Source organism: Pristiophorus japonicus, chromosome 8 (genome assembly GCF_044704955.1).
Source record: "Pristiophorus japonicus isolate sPriJap1 chromosome 8, sPriJap1.hap1, whole genome shotgun sequence".
NCBI classification, from domain to species: domain Eukaryota; kingdom Metazoa; phylum Chordata; class Chondrichthyes; family Pristiophoridae; genus Pristiophorus; species Pristiophorus japonicus.
Genome location: NC_091984.1, coordinates 178,594,270 through 178,613,546, shown reverse-complemented (window position 1 = coordinate 178,613,546; position 19,277 = coordinate 178,594,270). Strand labels below are relative to the sequence as shown.

Sequence of the window (19,277 nt, the reverse complement as noted above, 5' to 3'; positions counted from 1 at the left end):
AGCCAATAATGTTGGAGCGTGGCTGGCAGTGGTCGTGGTTCCGGCGGAGAGTGGCGACGCGGAGGCAGTGAGTTAAGAGTGTGCGCGAAAGGGCCGAATAATCGGGCACAGGGGGCAACGGGCGAAGCCGATTAGCGACATCGTGGGACCACCACAGCCCCGACAGACTCCAACATGGTAAAGTATCCGGCCCGGGCAGGGGAGGCCCTGCCATTGTGTGGGGGAAGGGAGGCGATGAGACTGCAGAGTCATTCTATTATCCATGGGCATCACACACCGGCATCTTTCTCTGCCCCAGGCATTCCCTGGGGTTTGGGATTTGGGAAGGTACTGTGGACGATGTGTAGCTGACAGAGGCTCTGTGGTAAAGCATCGCATAGCAATCTCCAATACTAATGGACGAAAGAGTTTATGCTGTCATACGACCAGAGGAATGATTACTCAGTTGATTTTCGGAAGTCATCTGAACCCCGAAAGTTTGTCACCGCCTGTTATGCACTGCTGTGGGTGCTATTATGCTGCATAGCATTGCTATTGGTGACCTGTTCCCAAGAATCTGCCAGTGCTAGCTGAAGAAGAGGTGTGTGACTGCAGCCTGGAATGATCTGCCGAGCCCCTCTTCACCAACCATCTGCTGGGATGGTCAAGGGTGAGCAGTTGACTTGGGGAACTTGGGTTACACATAAAAAAATCCATTGCTCAACAATATGTTCGAAGTGGCATCATAAGATAACTATTGTTCTGCTGCTGGACCATGGTTGGGATAACGTCATCACGAAAAGTATTCAACTGTAGATTATTACTTCCTGGGTTATAGAAGTCCTGTATATGCATAACGGAGCAATAAACACATCAGTATTCCGAGAAAACATGGTTACTGCAACTCTAGGTTTTTAAATAGGGATCTAAAAACTACTAAGTCATTATATTTTTGTGAGCCTGTTGTCCAATTTCTGTGCTTTTCTGTGTTTTTTTGCATGTATCTGTTGAAATATACTGCCAGCACATTTTCCATTGGGCAGCCAATATCATCTTTTGGAAATTAGGACAGGCATGGTGAGCCTTTTTTAAATAGAAATATGTAGAATTTACAACTTGGAAACAGGCCATACGGCTCAACCAATCCATGTCAGCATTTATCTTCCATGTGAGCAAATAGCTCGAATGACATTTACCCACCCTATTCTCCTATATCTTTAATGTTGACATTGTTTCTGCATCAACACTAACCCTGGAAGGGATTCCATAGCCTCATAAAGAAGTTTCTGCTGTTTTCTGTTCTAAATCTCTTGCATTTAATCTTGTATCAATGGCTCCTTGTTCTTCACCCCTCAACCATTGGAAGCCATCTGCTTCTATCTACTTTCTCCCAACATTCTTCACCCCTCAACCATTGGAAGCCATCTGCTTCTATCTACTTTCTCCCAACATTTTTATAATTTAAAACTAGATCTATATTGGGTTCAGGGTCAATCACCACTCTCACAAGTGGACCTTCTGAATCAGAGTGTATCTCTAACCGCCCAATATTTCAGCAAGTGTAACTTCGATGGTTTGAGGCGTCAATTGGCTGGAATAGACTAGCAAATGATACTTAAAGGGTTGACGGTGGATAGGCAATGGCAAATATTTAAAGATCACATGGATGAACTTCAGCAATTGTACATCCCTGTCTGGAGTAAAAATAAAACGGGGATGGTGGCTCAACCGTGGCTAACAAGGAAAATTAAGGATAGTGTTAAATCCAAGGAAGAGGCATATACATTGGCCAGAAAAAGCAGCAAACGTGAGGACTGGGAGAAATTTAGAATTCAGCAGAGGAGGACAACGGATTTAATTAAGAGGGGGAAAATAGAGTACGAGAAGAAGCTTGCCGGGAACATAAAAACTGACTGCAAAAGCTTCTATAGATATGTGAAGAGAAAAAGATTAGTGAAGACAAATGTAGGTCCCTTGCAGTCGGATTCAGGTGAATTTATAATGGGGAACAAAGAAATGGCAGACCAATTCAACAAATACTTTGGTTCTGTCTTCTGGAAGGAAGACACAAATAACCTTCCGGAAGTACTAGGGGACCGAGGGTCTAGTGAGAAGGAGGAACTGAAGGATATTCTTATTAGGCGGGAAATTGTGTTAGGGAAATTGATGGGATTGAAGGCCGATAAATCCCCGGGGCCTGATAGTCTGCACCCCAGAGAACTTAAGGAAATGGCTGTAGAAATAGTGGATGCATTGGTGATCATTTTCCTATGGACTGGAGGGTAGCTAATGTAACACCACTTTTTAAAAAGGGAGGGAGAGAGAAAGCGGGTAATTATAGACCGGTTAGCCTGACATCAGTGGTGGGGAAAATGTTGGAATCAATTATTGAGGATGAAATAGCAGCCCATTTGGAAAGCAGTGACAGGATCGGTTCAAGTCAGCATGGATTTATGAAGGGGAAATCATGCTTGACAAATCTTCTGGAATTTTTTGAGGATGTAACTAGTAGAGTGGACAAAGGAGAACCAGTGGATGTAGTGTATTTGGACTTTCAAAAGGCTTTTGACAAGGTCCCACACAAGAGATTGGTGTGCAAAATCAAAGCACATGATATTGGGGGTAATATACTGACGTGGATAGAGAACTGGTTGGCAGACAGGAAGCAGAGAGTCAGGATAAACGGATCCTTTTCAGAATGGCAGGCAGTGACTAGTTGAGTGCCGCAGGACTCAGTGCTGGGACCCCAGCTAGTTACAATATACATCAATGATTTGGATGAAGGAATTGAATGTAACATCTCCAAGTTTGCAGATGACACTAAACTGGCGGTGTGAGCTGTGAGGGGGATGCTAAGAGGCTGCAGGGTAACTTGGACAGGTTAGGTGAGTGGGCAAATGCATGGCAGATGCAGTATAATGTGGATAAATGTGAGGTTATCCACTTTGCGGGCAAAAACGCGAAGACAGAATATTAGCTGAATGGTGGCAGATTAGGAAAAGGGGAGGTGCAACGAGACCTGGGTGTCATGATTCATCAGTCATTGAAAGTTGGCATACAGGTACAGCAGGCGGTAAAGAAGGCAAATGGTATGTTGGCCTTCATAGCTAGGGGATTTGAGTATAGGAGCAGGGAGGTCTTATTGCAGTTGTACAAGGCCTTGGTGAGGCCTCACCTGGAATATTGTGTTCAGTTTTGGTCTCCTAATCTGAGGAAGGATGTTCTTGCTATTGAGGGAGTGCAGCGAAGGTTCACCAGACTGATTCCCGGAATGGCTGGACTGACGTATGAGGAAAGACTGGATTAACTGAGCCTTTGTACATTGGAGTTTAGAAGGATGAGAGGAGATCTCATAGAAATATACAAGATTCTGACGGGACAGGACAGGTTTGATGTGGGTAGGTTGTTCCCAACGTTGGGGAAGTCCAGAACCAGGGGACACAGTCTAAGGATAAGGTGTAAGCCATTTAGGACTGAGATGAGGAGAAACCTCTTCACTCAGAGAGTTGTTAACCTGTGGAATTCCCTGCTGCAGAGAGTTGTTAATGCCAGTTCATTGGATATATTCAAGAGGGAGTTAGATATGGCCCTTACGGCTAAAGGGATCAAGGGGTATGGAGAGAAAGCAGGAAAGGGGTACTGAGGGAATGATCAGCCATGATCTTATCGAATGGTGGTGCAGGCTCGAAGGGCCGAATGGCCTACTCCTGCACCTATTTTCTATGTTTCTAGGACCCCAGGATTGAACCCGTATCATTATATTTGACTTGCTGGAATACATTAGTTGCCACCATGCAACATCCTCACCTTCAGTAGATGGATAAATATGTGCACTTATCAGAATAAGGTTCAGGTGATAGACCAAGAGATTTTATATTTTGAGTTTTAGCGGGCTAATAAAACAATACTCAGTGCAATATCTACGGAAGTTAGAATGTTTACTGGTGTCCTCAAATATCAAAACAACAAAGACACCTGTGCTACATTTCAACATAAAATTGATGCTTGAAATACTTCTTAACATGGCTCAGTCTCACTGCTGGTTTTAAACCTCTAAGGTAAAGTCAACCTCTGATATCAACAACAACTTTTATTTATATAGCACCTTTAACATAGTAAAATGTCCCTAGGTACTTCACAGCAGTGTTATAAAACAAATTGATAAATTTGACAACAAGCCACATAAGAAGAAATTCTGGCAGATGACCAAAAGCTTGGTCAAAAGGTAGATTTTAAGGTTTTAATATCATTTCAATATCCTTTTGAAAATATACTGAAACAAAGAGTTTCTCACAATTACAATAGGTTGAATGGCCATTCATAGGTTCTCAATTGTGTCGAACGTTTGTACACACACATACATCTGCCACTACAGTAAAGTTCAAAAGATATCTCTCAGTCAGCCTGTCTGTACTCAACTAATATATCAAGCCAACCAGATTGAATAGAATGACACTTGAGCAAAAGAGTGTCAAGACTTGTTTCTAAGGAGTAATACATCTGAAGTTATCATTTTGCATCCCAGACTGTGATGTTCATTCCTGTATGTATCTCTGCTGTGGCTCAGTTGACAGCACTCTTGCCTCTGAATCAGAAGGTTGCGGGTTCAAGTCCCACTCCAGACACTTGAGCACAAAAATCTCGGCTGACACGCCAGTGTAGTACTGAGGAAGTGCTGCATTGTCAGAGGTGTCATCTTTTGGAGGCCCTGTCTGCTCTTGCTCGCTCTCTCTCTCTCTCTCTTTTTCTCTCTCTCTCTCTCTCTCTCTCTCTCTCTCTCTCTCTCTCTCTCTCTCTCTCGTGGATGGAAAAGATTCCATGGCACTATTTCAAAGAAGAACAGAGGGGTTATCCCGGTATCCTAGCCAATATTTATCCCTCAATCAGCAGCACTAAAATAAGTTAACTGGTCATTATCACATTGCTGTTTATGAGAGCCTGCTGTGTGCAAATTGGCGGCCACATTTCCTACGTTACAACAGTGACTACACTTCAAAAGTACTTTGTTGGCTATAAAGTGCTTTGGGACTTCCGGTGGTCATGAAAGGCGCTATATAACTGCAAGTCCTTCTTTTCTGTTTAGTATACAAAAACCAATATTAACTGTGTGGGTGTGTGTGGTGGCCAGCACTGAAGAAACCAAACAAATGATCCAACAGACAAAAATTATTTTTTGTCACATAAGGGCCCCAGGAGTATGTTAATATTAGGGGGTACCCATACAGAAAAGTTTGAAAAACCATTGAGTTGAACATGACCTTAGTGGTGTAAGAAATGTGTGATTTAAGTGTGCAGGTAACAATGGATCTGTACATAATACATATGGTGATGTATGCTGCTATTGTTCGCAAAACTTCTAGTGTTCAAATGCAAATTGTAAAGGTAATGGGAATTTATTTAGTGTACTTCAGGAAATAAGAAGCAAAAGTGTTGGTATAATCTAGCAGCAATATTTTGGTATTTTCTGTATGTTTTTTTCTGTTGAGATGGTATTACTCCTCCGAGGCCTCTAGTTTTGAGCATGGTATTGTGCTGTGGACCGAGTTCTTTTTTTCTTGAATGCTGCGGTGCTTAGTTTTATAATTTTTTTTGAGAATCTTTCAATCCCAGTCTTGAACATTCCATAGTCCTTTGGGGGAGAGAAATCCACATTTCCGCTACCCTTTGTGTGGAAAATGTGCCTCCTAATTTCACGACTAAATGGCCTAGCTCTAATTTTAAGATTTTGCACCCTTGTTCTACATTTTCCCATCAGAGGAAATAGCTCCTCTGTATCTACTCTATTGAATCCTATTATAATTTTAAATACATCCATTAGATCACCCCTCAAACTGTAAACTCTAAGGAATACAAACCAAGGGTTTGCAACCTGTCCTCGTAATTTACCTGAAATCTGATCAGTTTGTGAGGCCACCCATCTGTGGAAGATTAGGATTTACCAAAGCAGCAGGTAGAGTAAGATCTGTCAGCTACTCCTCCCTTCCTGGAACTCACTCACCTTCCTGAATAGGTTTGCCATTACTTCGTTTACCAGCAAATAAATACTAAGGTCGCCTCCTCCTACCCTCTTTTCTCTTTCCGCCCGCCCTCCCACCCCCTTCCCCCCAAAAAAAATTGCACATGTACAGATCTTTATTTTAACATTTCTTGCTGGGAGCAAGATAACTGTGGAAGAGTCTTTTATTTTGAAGTGGGCTGGGAAGAGAGGTTTCAGGGAGACCGGAGCAGCTAAGGTCACTGTCTACAAATGCATGGATTCATCAGGAATCCGTATTGCTCTTTTACTCCATATCTAATTGTCGACCATTCTCTCCTTCTTTAAGACGCTCCTTAAAACCTACCTCTCACCTTTCCGAATATTTCCTTATGTGGTTCAATGTTAAATTTTGTTTGATAATGCTCCTGTGAAGCACTTTGGAATGCTTTGCTACGTTTAAGATGCTATATAAATTGAAGTTGTAGTTAATTCCAGTGAATTAATTTTATTTTTGGGGGTTGTTCAGCCTAGTGTTTAGAATTCCCCTTGTGATATGGTAAGATCCTGAAAAGAGGGGCCCTGAGTGTTCAAACAGGAAAGGGAGGCAACCTCCCAGCCTACAAACATTCCCATACTTGCAAAAGCATCCAGGGCAGATTCTGCAACACCCACATAGCACAGTCAGCAATACGGGAATGGAGGAAATAGCCACAGGTAGTTGCCAAGTTTGTCTACAAAACCGCACTTTTTACAAAGTAAGTAATTCAGTTTGTTGCACTTCAAGATGTGAAAAGTAATTTATTATTATAATACATGTCCAAGGTAGGGGTGCTGCTTCATTTTTGCTTTAAGAAATATCTTTGCAGTCCTTAAGCTGTAACTCAGCACTGCTAGTATCCACAACTTGGAACTTCTTCCTCTGGCTTTTAGAATATATATATTTTTTAAATTGCATAAAAGAAGGAATATCATAATAATGGATGCCACTGATTCATAATTTCTACTAAAATAGGGACATGATACACAATTTGTGTCCAGAAATATTACTAACATTCCAATAGTAACAATTAGAATTTTAAATTACAACTGACAAAGCACAAGTCAGCGTATTCTCTTGCCCTCCTTGAGAAACCCTACCAGGAGATTTAGTATATATTATTTATTCTGCCTATTTCCTTGATGTGATGTATTATTATATTTTTCTTGTGATGACTGTTTCCTGATTCTCTTTTTTTTTCTTTTGATGTAGTTCGCCTTCAATATGTTTGACCAGGCAATTCCGCATGCGTTTCGGAATCGCTTCTCAACGCAGTACCGATGCTACTCGGTCTCTATGTTTGCAGGCAGTGATCGATCGGATGTAGAGAAAGGAGGAAAAAGTAAGTGGGTGAGAAATGGAATTGTGCGTGGAATTGCACTGTGCGTGATTAGAGACGGCTGGGGAGACCTTTGCCACCATTGCCGCAGGGTTTTTACATTTGATCGGTATGCTTATCCTTGTACTGTAGTGCCTTAGACCATACTGAGGGCAAATGGAATATTGTGCCACTTCTCACCCAGTATTAGTATCAGGCACTTCCAAATCGTGTTTAGCAGAGGCTTGTTAGAAATAACCTCTTTACGCTACCTATGCTCACTTTAAATAATCAGGTTCGAATGCAAACCAATATGGTGGTTTATTGTGTTTAATCAGAGCTTAAGACGGAATATCAAACATTAGTTACACAGCAAAAACATACGACCGTGATACCGATCCATTCGGACAGACAGTTGACACCTGAGCAATTCTCTGAGCGGCTTCTCTTCCTTTCGTCCAGAGCCTCCTTCTCTCTTTCTTCCTCCATCTGTGAGGGCAAGCTTTCAGGAGGTCGCTTTTATTTTATTTTTAGGGGTGGGCCTGAAACGGGACATTGACAAGACCTTTTAACCGTTCTCCCAAAAACTCAATACCCAATTGGGCTTTGCATTTTTTTTCTTGATTCTTCAAACAAAGTCTGCCCCAAAGATGTCTCATGATGTTGTTCACATGTCTTTTCTGCTTATACTTACTGAAAGTTCTTCTTTTGGAATTTGTCTTATCTCTCTCGTCCCTATCCTGTCAGGTATAATCAGTATCGGGTCTAGCCCTCTACCTTTTCAACTATGAGGCCCAAAGCAGAGCTTTATGTCAGGGAGACGGGAACCTATGCAGGGAGACAGAGGGAAATAGAAGGGGGGCAGAAGCAAAAGATAGAAAGAAGAATAGTAAAAGTGGAGGGCAGAGAAACCCAAGGCAAAAAGAAAAAAGGGCCACATTACAGCAAGATTCACAAGGGGCAAAGTGTGTTAAAAAGACAAGCCTGAAGGCTCTGTGCCTCAATGCGAGGAGTATTCGGAATAAGGTGGATGCATTAACTGCGCAGATAGCAGTTAACAGATACGATGTGATTGGCACCACGGAGACCTGGCTCCAGGGTGACCAAGGGTGGGAACTCAACATCCAAGGTTTATTCAGCATTTAGGAAGGATAGACAGAAAGGAAAAGGAGGCAGGGTGGTGTTGCTGGTTAAAGAGGAAATCAATGCAATTGTAAGGAAGGACATTAGCCTGGATGATGTGGAATCGGTATGGGTGGAGCTGCGGAATTCCAAAGGGCAGAAAACTCTAGTGGGAGTTGTGTATAGACCACCAAATAGTAGTAGTGAGGTTGGGGACAGCATCAAACAAGAAATAAGGGATGTGTGCAATAAAGGTATAGCAGTAATCATGGGCGACTTTAATCTACATATAGATTGGGCTAACCTAACTGGTGGCAATGCGGTGGAGGAGGATTTCCTGGAGTGTATTAGGGATGGTTTTCTAGACCAATATGTCGAGGAACCAACCAGGGAGCTTGCCATCCTAGACTGGGTGATGTGTAATGAGAAGGGACTAATTACCAATCTTGTTGTGCGAGGCCCTTTGGGGAAAAGTGACCATAATATGGTAGAATTCCTTATTAAGATGGAGAGTGACAAAGTTAATTTGGAAACTAGGGTCCTGAATTTAAGGAAAGGTAACTTTGACGGTATGAGGTGTGAATTGGCTAGAATAGACTGGCAGAGGATACTTAAAGGGTTGACAGTGGATAAGCAATGGCAAACATTTAAAGATCACATGGATGAACTTAAGCAATTGTACATCCCTGTCTGGAGTAAAAATAAAACTGGGAAGGTGGCTCACCATGGCTAACAAGAGAAATTAAGGATAGTGTTAAAACCAAGGAAGAGGCATATGAATTGGCTAGAAAAAGCAACAAACCTGAGGACTGGGAGGAATTTAGAATTCAACAGAGGAGGACTAAGAGTTTAATTAAGAAGGGGAAAATAGAGTACGAGAGGAAGCTTGCAGGAAACATAAAAACTGACTGCAAAAGCTTCTATATATATATATATATATATATATGTGTGAAGAGAAAAAGATTAGTAAAGACAAACGTAGGTCCCTTGCAGTCGGATTCAGGTGAATTTATAATGGGGAACAAAGAAATGGCAGACCAATTTGAACCAATACTTCGGTTCTGTCTTCACAAAGGAAGATACAAATAACCTTCCGAATGTACTAGGGGACAGTGGGTCTAGTGAGAAGGAGGAACTGAAGGATATTCTTATTAGGCGGGAAATTGTGTTTGGGAAATTGATGGGATTGAAGGCCGATAAATCCCCGGGGCCTGATAGTCTGCATCCCAGAGAACTTAAGGAAGTGGCTGTAGAAATAGTGGATGCATTGGTGATCATTTTTCAACAATCTATCGACTCTGGATCAATTCCTATGGACTGGAGGGTAGCTAATGTAACGCCACTTTTTAAAAAAAAGGAGGGAGAGAGAAAGCGGGTAATTATAGACTGGTTAGCCTGACATCAGTAGTGGGGAAAATGTTGGAATCAATCATTTAAGGATGAAATAGCAGCCTATTTGGAAAGCAGTGACAGGATCGGACCGAGTCAGTATGGATTTATGAAAGGGAAATCACGCTTGACGAATCTTCTGGAATTTTTTGAGGATGTAACTAGTAGAGTGGACAAGGGAGAACCAGTGAATGTGGTGTATTTGGACTTTCAAAAGGCATTTGACAAGGTCCTGCACAAGAGATTGGTGTACAAAATCAAAGTATTGGGGGTAATGTACTGACGTCGGTAGAGAATTGGTTGGCAGACAGGAAGCAGAGAGTAGGGATAAACGGGTCCTTTTCAGAATGGCAGGCAGTTACTAGTGGGGTGCCGCAAAGCTCAGTGCTGGGACCCCAGCTCTTTACAATATACATTAACGATTTGGATGAAGGAATAGCGTGTAATATCTCCAAGTTTGCGGATGACACTAAACTGGGTGGCGGTGTGAACTGTGAGGAGCATGCTAAGAGGCTACAGGGTGACTTGGACAGATTAGGTGAGTGGGAAAATACATGGCAGATGCAGTATAATGTGGATAAATGTGAGGTTATCCATTTTGGGAGCAAAAACACAAAGGCAGAATATTATCTGAATGGCGGCAGATAGAAAAAGGGGAGGTGCAACGAGACCTGGGTGTCATGGTTCATCAGTCACTGAAAGTGGGCACACAGGTACAGCAGGCAGTAAAGAAGGCAAATGGTATGTTGGCCTTCATAGCGTGGGGATTTGAATATCGGAGCAGGGAGGTCTTACTGCAGTTGTACAGGGCCTTGGTGAGGCCTCACCTGGAATATTGTGTTCAGTTTTGGTCTCCTAGTCTGAGGAAGGACGTTCTTGCTATTGAGGGAGTCCACGAAGGTTCACCAGACTGATTCCAGGGATGGCTGGGCTGTCATATGAGGAGAGACTGGATCAAATGGGCCTATATTCACTGGCGTTTAGAAGGATGAGAGGGGATCTCGTAGAAACGTATAAGATTCTGACGGGACTGGACAGGTTAGATGCGGGAAGAATGTTCTCGATGTTGGGGAAGTCCAGAACCAGGGGACATAATCTAAGGATAGGGGTAGGCCATTTAGGACTGAAATGAGAAACTTCTTCACTCAGAGAGTTGTTGACCTGTAGAATTCCCTGCTACAGAGAGTTGTTGATGCCAGTTCATTGGATATATTCAAGAGGGAGTTACATATGGTCCTTACGGTTAAGGGGATCAAGGGGTATGGAGAGAAAGCAGGAAAGGGGTACTGAAGGAATGATCAGCCATGATCTTATTGAATGGCGGTGCAGGCTCGAAGGGTCGAATGGCCTACTCCTGCACCTATTTTCTATGTTTCTATGTTTCTCACTTCAATTGATCATTAGCTCTTTTACAATGTCCATTCTGAGATATTGTTTGCGCTAAATTCCCCAACTTCCTTCCATTATCTTTGCAAGCAGTTCTGTTAAGCTAACTTCAATTTCTAATAGCATTATACATAAAATACATAAACAAGGTTCAAGTCTTAACTTAAAAACAACAGATAATCGCTTATCAACAGAGAGATTGTATATCGTACATAATACTATATTCTCTGCAGGAAACCAAAACATTAGCACTTCTAAGCATCTATTTAGGCTGAGGAGACTTTCTGTTACCCGTTCGAACATAACCATTTAAACACAGCATTCTTTGTGTCACAGTTTTCGTTGCACAACCATATACATTTATAGGTATCTTTAGTTTCTAACAGGTTAGATGCAGAGTAAAGTTCCATCCACACTGACCCGTAATCAGTGGATCTGTTACACCAGTATAACATTTGCTATCCAGTTATGCTCGTGACCTGAGTAATGTTAGCAATTTAATGCCAAATTGTGGGGTGTTTTATACTGTGGATCTGCACTCATCAAGAACTTAGTAAAGACTGCCAAATCTCATTTCACTCTGGGTCTTTGCATCATAACAGTCTGAACAGAATTGGAAGATGTGCTATCTAGTGCACCGTTGACATCTGTGCTAAGGAAAATGAATGTTGAGAACTATGTGAACTTTCTGAAACCTTAATGCATCAGATTTTATAACGATGCTTCCTTGCACGGTGCATTATGCCCTGCATTAAAATATCAATAGGTGATTTGCTGCTGTTATTGGCTACTTGCAATAATGTCTCTTTTTTTTCCATTTGGAAAATTCCCTTCCCTCCACTTGCAGCAGACTGACCAAGACCAATTAATTAATCATTAATAGGACATGGCCCTGCATCTTGCCATTCTTTCTGGCCCATTAGGCTTAATCTTGCTGGGATGCTTTGATGATTTGTTTGTGCTGCTTTAGAGGCAACTTGCTTCAGAGCTTTGGGGGGAGGGAGGGAAAGAGTGTGACTGACTTTTTCTGTTTCTAAAGCAGAAATGAGGCTGTCCCGTTTTTCATTATACTGATGTGGATTATGTTTGATTTCTTCTGCAGTAATAATGCCGCCATCCGCTCTGGATCAACTGAGTAAGTACCTGAATCCCTGAGCGCAGCCTTGTTTGACAGAAAGTTAAGGATACTTTTAAAATTTAAGTTTTGTGTCATACTGATGCATTTATGGTGAACCAGAGACATTTTATAAAAGGTATTGGATCCTCTTGCCTGGTTAGTATTTGTATCTATAAATGTCCTGGCAGATTTTATTTTTAAAAACGGCTCCCTCCCCATCCCACTCTCATTCCTAAAGCATGTCATTAACCACGACCAAGGTTTCTTTTTTACCTTAAGATATTCACTGTGTTCTGATTAAGAGCTCCCCTTTGGAATTGAGGTTTTTAAAACTTTTTGAAAGGGATTGACACAATTAATTTAGGCAAATAGTTCACTATATTAAAAGGTTCAACGGACAGGGGACACAAGTTAAAATTATGAATCCAGGAGCAAGAAGGGAAGTTTTGCAGACCCCTTTTTACATCCAAAGGCCAATCGGTGTTTGGAATAAGTTACCATGGAAGGCCATTGCAGCAGACAGTAGGAATGGGATCAATAACTAATTAGTGGGATTGAGGGATATGGCAAGAAGGCAGGTAGGATTTCATGTTCCAAAAGGCCTGTTGGCGTTTTCCTATTCCTAAAATGTTTTATGTTCTTCTCCTGTTGTGCTACCTTTCATGGCTGGACTGAAACCATTTCTTCTGTTTTATTTTTTGTCAGGTCGGCTGAATATTACATACCCAATGCTGTTTAAACTTACAAACAGAAAAACTGACCGAATGACGCATTGTGGCGTCCTGGAATTTGTGGCGGAGGAAGGGATCTGTTATCTGCCTCACTGGGTGAGTGGGGAATCTGACCACAGCGCCATATTACGAGTGCTCTTAAAAAGACAGCCTTGTGAGTATTTTTATAATCCTTCAGCTAACCTCCGGAGGATGCTGTGGGAGCTGAGGCTGGGGAAGGCAGTGTTTCAGCACCTGTTGTCAGGAATGTTGTGAAGATAGCAACTGTAATCAGGACGCCAGCCATCTTGGATTCTGTTTTTTTTTAAATTATGTTCACAGGGATGTCTTTGAATACTTCAGAGTAAGCCTTCATCTTGGAGTGCAGGCTTATTAATTCCCGACAATGGCAACCCATCTTGTGCTTTTTAAAAAAAAATGGAATTATGCAACATTTTGAATTCAGCAATGTACATCATTCAGCATAGTGGGAATTTAGTGTTAAAATCATTACGTTATATAATTTGAATGAAATGGCTTTTTAATTAAGGGGAGTGCACTGTATCAGATTGCCATTGATTTCCTTTGGATTAGAGATTAAACCCAGTTCCCTTCGGCTGGATGTTAAAGATCCCATGATGCTATTGGAAGACAAACAGGCAGTTCCTTTTGTGTTCTGGCCAACAATATTCTCAACCAGCACCCAGAAAAAAACATCAAACTGCCCACTCATCTCACTGTTGTTGGTGACTCTTGCTATGCACAAAATGTCCACTGCATTTGCGCCATAACAATCAATGCAATTCAGAGTAATTCATTGAATGTGCAGTGCTTTGAGATGTTTGAGAGATGTGATCAGATGCTATTTTCAGCCCTGATGTGGCGTGTGCGTGTTCTTTTCAAAAAAGGTTTTGGATTATTTCAAAAATAGCTTCTGCTGCTCCACCCACTACCTTGATCTGATAGTGTTTGATCTTCTCTACTGTGTGCCTCAGACTGAACTCTTTGTTGAAGACGCTTCAACTGAAGGAATAGCCTGAGACTAGATTTTATTTTGAGGTCTGGGGTGGCCCAGAAATGGCAAGAAATAGAGAATTGCAGTGATCTAGCCCTCAACTGGCTCCTCTGAGGTAGGATTGAATGGGCAGGCTGTTCATGTTTCCCTTCTCACGTGGCCAATATTCAGCAAATATTGGCTTTGGAGTGGTAGTGTGGATTTACCAGAATTATACTGAGGCTTAAAGGGTTAAATTATGAGCACAAGTTGAATTACATTGGTTTGTATTCCCTTGAGTATAGAATATGGAGGGATGATCTAATCGAAGTGTTTAAAACAATAAAAGGATTCAATATTTTAGATACAGAGAAACTATTTCCTCTGGTGGAGGAATCCAGAATATGGGGGCATAATCTTAAAATTCAAGCTAGGCCATTCAGGAATGAAATCAAGCAACAATTTTTCACACAGGATAGAAGTAATCTGAAACTGTCTTCCCCAAAAGACTGGATGCGAATTCAATTGAAACTTTTACGACTGACATCGAAAAATATTTGTTGGGTAAGATTGTTAAGGGATATGGAGCAATGGCAAGTAAATGTAGCTGAGGTACGAGTCAGCCATGATCTAACTGAATGGTGGAACAGGCTCAAAGGTCTGAATAGTCTACTCCTGGGCCCCCTCTTTCTCCCCCCCCTGTCCCCCGCAATCCCATCAGAGAGATGATGCTTACTCTCTGCTTGACACATCTCTGTGGTGGCACAGCTGCAATTAATCGAGCCAATGTATGGGAGGACACCTGCACAAATCTGGGTCTACCACCATTGGTGCTCCAAATACTCAATCTAACTTTGCCAATCTGAGTGGGTGCACTGAGCATGTAAAATGGTTGTGTGATTGTACCCTGTTCATGCCGCACTAAGAATACATTTGCACAATGTTTTCATTACTGTCACCCTCTGACTCTGTGTTGTGATGAACCCATATTCGTCTTTGTCTCCAGATGATGCAGAACCTACTGCTGGAGGAAGGGGGCCTGGTCCAGGTAGAGAGTGTGAACCTCATGGTTGCCACTTATTCCAAATTTCAGCCGCAGGCTCCAGACTTCCTGGATATCACCAACCCCAAAGCTGTGTATCCTTCTGTCGCTCCCCAGAGGTGTAACTACCTGAGGCAGGAGAACTTTGATCGCATAAGAGGGTTGGAGAGGAATTTTCCAGATTTCTTTATCCCCCAATTGGCTTTGGTTTTTAACTGGCGAGGAGATTGCCTGGCTTCTGGATGGGGAGTGTTTGTATTGTGATATACAAGATGTCACAATTATATATGTCAGGCTTAATGGAGCAGTAGGTCTTTTCCTGTCAATTTTTGTATGTTCAAGTTCACTTCATATCTGCACTAATCTGGCTTGCATTTTGAAACTGAGCTCTACATCAAGATATAGTTTTGAGTGAGTATTTACTCTCTCTATAAGTGTCAGCAAATTATTTTAACATCATGGCAGTAACTGAAGAAAAGAAACAAAATGTGTAACTGATCTCCAAAGCAATCGACCCCTTAAACACCAGCGTTAAAGAGCAGCCACAAGAGTTGCCTTTTGAGGATAGCAACTGCTCTGATGTGAATGAATGTACAGCTCCCTGTGAGGCTCCTGCAGCTAGGATAGTTTCTATGGGCTCAATTTTCTCCAGTTATTTGCGCTGTTTTTTTGGAGCAGGCTGCCCTTTTTGGCCTAAGTTGAAAACCACAGTTTCCCCAATCAATTTGCACCAGCGTAACTCAGTTACGATTTTTTTAGGTCAGTTTTTTATTCAGCCAGATGGGGCATAACCAGCACCTACGCCAATTCTGGCCATTTAGGGAAGTTTGGCCAGCTGAGAGTTACTCCAATTGTGCTTAGGCCAGCGTATGTGGCCTCCGCAGAAAAACCTTCCGGAAAGTTAGGAAATTGGCGCAGGTAAGGAAATCGGCGCAGCAGATGCCCGGACACACAAATAATAGAAAAACACATAGCAGCAACTCCGCCCGAAGGCTGTCCGGTCCCATTCTCGGTCCCAGGTTCTCACTCATACATACACACACACACACACATACACACAGAGAGAAGGACCGAGAATGGGACCAGACTGGCAAGCCCTTCGGGCGGGGTTGGAGGTAAGTTGCTGCTATGTGTTTTTCAATTTTTTTCATGTGTTGGGAGCTGACTGTATGCTTCACTTTGCAGCCTCAGTTCGCATTGTGACCCTGGTTACCATGGCAGCCCAATCTTTTTGGCACAGCTCAAGGCTCCACCCCCAAAACGAAAGGTCAGGTTACGCCACGCCAAAATGAAGAAATCCAACGGGGAAACTTAGAATTTTTTTTTTGGCGTACTTAGGCCCAAAAAAATCGTGCGTAACTCTTTAAGTATGCCAGAAAAATGCTTTGGGGAAAATTGAGCCCAATGAGTTAAGTTGTTTACTTCAAAGATGTCTTTACTCTAGGGTGTACTCACAATTATTAACATTCATGGGTACAATTCCCCTGTAAGAGCAGTGAGCGCCTGTTGAATATTGAATCTCTCCCCGGGCTATTCCTGGTTAGCTGGGGTCACCATTTGAATTTGCATTATCAATCCCGATAATTAAAAAAAAATTGATTTCTAATCTATAATCATTCGTTTGCAACACAAGAATTACTCTGTTCGGGTCTTCCTTTTTTTTAATTACAGTTTTATTTTCTCCATACTTCATACCTAAAAATGAGGTGCCAACCTGGGGAAGCTGCAACACAGGACTATATGCATGCTAAAAAGCGGAATCAGCATGCCATAGACAGGGTTAAGCGATTCCAAAATCAATGGATCAGATCAAAACTCTGCAGTCCTATCACATCCAGTCGTGAATGGTGGTGGACCATTAAACAACTAACTGGAGGAGAAGGGAGAAGGCACCATGAATATCCCCATCCTCAATGATTGTGGAGCCCAGCATGTGAGTGCAAAAGACAAGACTGAAGCATTTGCAACCATCTTCAGCCAGTGGATGATCCATATCCTGAGGTCTCCACTATTTCAGAAGCCAGTCTTCAGACAATTTGATTCACTCCATGTGATATCAAGAAACAACTGGCGCACTGGATACAGCAAAGGCTATGAGCCCCGACAACATCCTGGCTGTTGTGCTGAAGACTTGTGCTCCAGAATTAACTGTGCCTCTACCCAAGTTGTTCCAGTACAGCTACAACACTGGCATTTATCTGACAATGTGAAAAACTGCCCAGGTATGTCATGTCCACAAAAAGCAGGATAAATTCAATCCCACCAGTTACCACTCCATCAGTCGACTGTCAGCAATGTGATGGAAGGTTTCGTAGACATTGCTATCAAGCAGCACTTATTCACCAATAACCTACTCACTGATGCCCAGTTTGGGTTCTGCCAGGACCACTCGGCTCCAGATCACATTACAGCCTTGGTCCAAACATGGACAAAAGAACTGAATTCCAGAGGTGAGGTGAGAGTGATGGCCCTTGACATCAAGGCAACATTTGACCGAGTGTGGCATCAAGGAGCCCGAGTAAAACTGAAGTCAATGGGAACCGGGGGGTGGGGGGGCAGGCCGGGGGGAAACTCTCCACTGGCTGGAGTCATACCGAACACAAAGGATGATGGTTGTGGTTGTTGGAGCTCAATCATCACAGCCCCAGACATTGTTGCAGGAGTTCCTCAGGGTAGTGTCCTCAGATAATGGAGCAGTCCATGCCTGCATGCCAGCAAGACCTGGACGACATTCCGGCTTGGGCTGATAAGTGGCAAGTAACATTCGCGCCACACAAGTGCCAGGCAATGACTATCTCCAACAAGAGAGAGTCTAACCACTGCCCCATGACATTCAACGGCATTACCATTGCCAATCCCCCACCATCAGCATCCTGGGGGGTCACCATTGACCAGAAACTTAACTGGACCAGCCACATAAATACTGTGGCAACAAGAGCAAGTCAGAGGCTGGGTATTCTGCGGCGAGTGTCTCACCTCCTGACTCCCCAAAGTCTTTTCACCATCTACAAGGCACGTCAGGAGTGTGATGGAATACACTCCACTTGCCTGGATGAGTGCAGCTCCAACAACACTCAAGAAGCTCGACACCATCCAGGACAAAGCAACTTGCTTGATTGGCACCCCATCCACCACCTTAAACATTCACTCCCTCCATCACCAGCATACCGTGGCTGCAGTGTGTGCCACCTACAAGATGCACTGCAGCAACTCGCCAAGGCTTCTTTGGCAGCGCCTCCCAAACCCGCAACCTATGCCACCTAGAAGGACAAGGGCAGCAGGCACATGGGAGCACCATCACCTCCAAGTCACTCACCAACCTGACTTAGAAGTATATCGACGTTCCTTCATCGTCGCTGGGTCAAAATCCTGGAACTCCCTCCCTAATAGCACAGTGGGAGTACATTCAACACATGGACTGCCACGGTTCAAGAAGGTGGCTCACCACCATCTTCTCAAGGGCAATTAGGAGTGGACAATAAATACTGGCCTTGCCAGCAATGCCCAGATCCTATGAACGAATTTTTAAAAAATGTGCAACTTGCTCCCTGGTGTCTGTTGGTGCTCTTGTGCCACCACTCAGGAAAACATTGTAGCTTCCAATTGTGACTAACATGTCAAGTGTTTCAAATGCGGCAACTCCACCCTGGGTCAAATCGGGTTCTGGTTTTACAAGAGACAGTCTAGATTCTAACAGAGCAACCCCTTATTATTGGCTCACTTGATTTACTAATGGGAAAGGATAGCATAAAATTTGCATGGGCATCATAACAATGGTTGCTTTATTATCCATATATTTTATGTGTTGCCTAGAATCTGCTGAGTACTGTACTTGAGTTCAACGCTGAAAGTGTTCACTGATAATTTTTCTGGAATTATCCAGCTGTCTGGCTCTTGCATTTTGTTCTTTTTCTTAACATTCTCCTCTCAGATTGGAAAATGCCTTGAGGAATTTTGCCTGCTTGACCACTGGTGATGTCATTGCTATCAACTACAATGAGAAGGTGAGTGGTCAGTGCTCTGTGGGGAGCGATTCTCGTAACTCTCACTCTTCCTAATTCATGATAAACATGCAACTCCGAGTTCTAACTATTTCTCATTCGTGGCCATGGATGTTGCTTAGAGGATACAGAGTAAGGAATCAGAGATATGATTTTAAATCGTGGGTTGAATTGACAACTTGCTCCTAATTTTGCACTTGAGAGT

At 42.8% G+C, this 19,277-nt stretch overlaps 1 protein-coding gene across 1 annotated transcript in view; it reads left to right on the top strand.

Moving 5' to 3' along the window:
- The window catches only part of ufd1l (ubiquitin recognition factor in ER associated degradation 1), a 45,609-nt gene continuing 26,332 nt past the window's right edge, over positions 1-19,277 (top strand). Inside the window, exons 1-6 of the mRNA XM_070887593.1 lie at positions 1-177; positions 7,206-7,335; positions 12,311-12,343; positions 13,031-13,152; positions 15,036-15,166; positions 19,003-19,075. Of these exons, the coding sequence (XP_070743694.1) occupies positions 175-177; positions 7,206-7,335; positions 12,311-12,343; positions 13,031-13,152; positions 15,036-15,166; positions 19,003-19,075 (492 nt within the window). The 5' untranslated portion in view covers positions 1-174. The remainder of the gene's footprint in view (positions 178-7,205; positions 7,336-12,310; positions 12,344-13,030; positions 13,153-15,035; positions 15,167-19,002; positions 19,076-19,277) is intronic.